At 55.6% G+C, this 2,387-nt stretch overlaps 2 protein-coding genes across 2 annotated transcripts in view; both read right to left on the bottom strand.

Annotated features, from left to right (window-relative positions):
- ENH_00019010 (hypothetical protein) overlaps window positions 1-1,153 on the bottom strand; it is a gene marked incomplete at both ends in the record, with an annotated part of 2,539 nt that extends 1,386 nt beyond the window's left edge. The window contains one exon of the mRNA XM_013584496.1: window positions 678-1,153. Within this exon, the coding sequence (XP_013439950.1) occupies window positions 678-1,153 (476 nt within the window). The remainder of the gene's footprint in view (window positions 1-677) is intronic.
- A 353-nt stretch (window positions 1,154-1,506) lies between these two features.
- ENH_00019020 (hypothetical protein) lies at window positions 1,507-1,805 on the bottom strand (the record flags this gene model as incomplete). Its single annotated transcript, XM_013584497.1, is given in 2 exon segments — window positions 1,507-1,518; window positions 1,524-1,805. Coding segments are annotated over 2 exon segments (294 nt in total).
- Between the last annotated feature and the right edge of the window lie 582 nt (window positions 1,806-2,387).

Genomic DNA, 2,387 nt, shown 5'->3' on the forward strand with positions numbered 1-2,387 from the left:
CCGGTTTTTGCCTCCAAGTCGGCCCCTGCACCCAAACCCTAAACCCTAAACCCTAAACCCTAAACCCTAAACCCTAAACCCTAATTGCTGCGAGGGCGTCGGGGCTTCGCCGCGGCCGCCGAGGGTTTAGGGTTTATGCCGAGGGTTTGGAGGCTAGGGTTGGGCCCCAACTGCGGACACCTAGGACTGAGGCCTTAGGGTTTAGGGTTTAGGGTTTAGGGTTTAGGGTTTAGGGTTTAGGGTTTACCGTATTCAATGAGAGTCAAAGCCGTTTGGTAGTGTTTAGATTTGCAAGCCAAAAAAAGGGGAGAGCGGCCCCCCCTTGCGAGGGCGTTTGGTGCAGCGCCTTTGCGCAGCAGCTGCAGCAAAACCCTAAACCCTAAACCCTAAACCCTAAACCCTAAACCCTAGGCTTTACGGGCTGAGGCCCGCCGCGCGGGGCAGCAGCAGCACAGAGGAAGGGTTTAGGGTTTAGGGTTTAGCGGCAAGGGTTTAGAGCCAGAGAAACGCGGGGCGCCCGCCCCCGTAGACAACTCGAGGGTTTAGGGTTTAGGGTTTAGGGTTTAGGGTTTAGGGTTTAGGGTTTACCGCCTGTGGCTGTCCATGGCGTTGACTAGCCATTTGTTTTCTGGGGTTTTGAGTGTCTCTGCTGCAGCAGCAAAATCTCCTTCTCTTACAGCTTTATGAAAAGCAGCAACTGCTGCTTCTGCTGTTGCTGCTGCTGCTGCTGCTGGTTTTGCTGCTGCTGCTGCTGCTGGTTTTGCTGCTGCTGCTGGCCCTGCTGCTGCTGCTGCTGGTTCTGCTGCTGCTGCTGGTTCTCCTGCTGAAAAGCAGCAACTGCTGCTTCTGCTGTTGCTGCTGCTGCTGCTGCTGGTTTTGCTGCTGCTGCTGCTGCTGGTTTTGCTGCTGCTGCTGGCCCTGCTGCTGCTGCTGCTGGTTCTGCTGCTGCTGCTGGTTCTCCTGCTGCTGCTGGTTCTGCTGCTGCTGCTCCTGGTGCTGCTGCTGCTGCTGGCTCTGCTGCTGCTGCTGCTGTCGTTGCAGTTGTTTTGTCTTCTGCTGCTGCTGCTGCTGCTGCTTCTGTTGCTGCTGCTGCTGCTGCTGCCTTGGGAGAGGGCCCCCCGGGGGCCCCCGGGCTCGGGGAGCTGCCGGACATGAGGGTTTGGGGTTTAGGGTTTAGGGTTTAGGGTTTGAAATTCGAGGGTTTAGGGTTTAGAAATGATAAAAAAATAAAGAGTGAATAACTATGAAACTTAGGGGCAGCAGCAATAGCAGCCGGGGCTGCGGGCCCCAAACCCTAAACCCTAAACCCTAGCCGCTGAGCCCAGAACTGCAAACCCTAGCCGGCGCTTTCTTCAAACAAACCCTAAATTAGGGATTAAAAACCACAAACCCTAAACCCTAGCAGCAGTGTGTTTCTTTATTTCAGCTGGAGAAGTGTTTGGGGTGCTCTTTCTGCGCGAGGCGCGAAACCCTATCGGCTGGGCGGCAAACCCTAAACCCTAAACCCTAAACCCTAAACCCTAAACCCTAAACCCTCGACGGGAGATGGCGGACCCCGGGGAGTGGTGTTCGGGAGGCGTGGAGGTGCCGTGTCGCGCGTGCAAGGAGAAGGGCGAGGGTTTAGGGTTTGGCGAGGGTTTAGGGTTTGGCGAGGGTTTAGGGTTTGGCGAGGGTTTAGGGTTTGAGGAAGAGCTGCTGCGGCGGTTTGAGCTGCTGCAGCACTTCAGCGTGGGGCCCCGCAGCTGCTGCTGCGTCCGCGAGTTCAGGTGTACGTACACCTCGCTCCGAGTCTTTCTTTGTTCCATTCCTTCGCCAATAAACACTTTATTTATTTCTTTCAAAACTGAAACTCACACTGACGAGGGTTTGCCCCACACTCTTAGCAGCAGTGTGTTTCTTTATTTCAGCTGGAGAAGTGTTTGGGGTGCTCTTTCTGCGCGAGGCGCGAAACCCTATCGGCTGGGCGGCAAACCCTAAACCCTAAACCCTAAACCCTAAACCCTAAACCCTAAACCCTCGACGGGAGATGGCGGACCCCGGGGAGTGGTGTTCGGGAGGCGTGGAGGTGCCGTGTCGCGCGTGCAAGGAGAAGGGCGAGGGTTTAGGGTTTGGCGAGGGTTTAGGGATTGGCGAGGGTTTAGGGTTTGGCGAGGGTTTAGGGTTTGAGGAAGAGCTGCTGCGGCGGTTTGAGCTGCTGCAGCACTTCAGCGTGGGGCCCCGCAGCTGCTGCTGCGTCCGCGAGTTCAGGTGTACGTACACCTCGCTCCGAGTCTTTCTTTGTTCCATTCCTTCGCCAATAAACACTTTATTTATTTCTTTCAAAACTGAAACTCACACTGACGAGGGTTTGCCCCACACTCTGGAACATTTGGTCTTTCTCGGCAGCA

The sequence above is a fragment of the Eimeria necatrix genome, genomic scaffold (genome assembly GCF_000499385.1).
Source record: "Eimeria necatrix Houghton genomic scaffold, Enh_scaff1632, whole genome shotgun sequence".
NCBI lineage: Eukaryota > Apicomplexa > Conoidasida > Eucoccidiorida > Eimeriidae > Eimeria > Eimeria necatrix.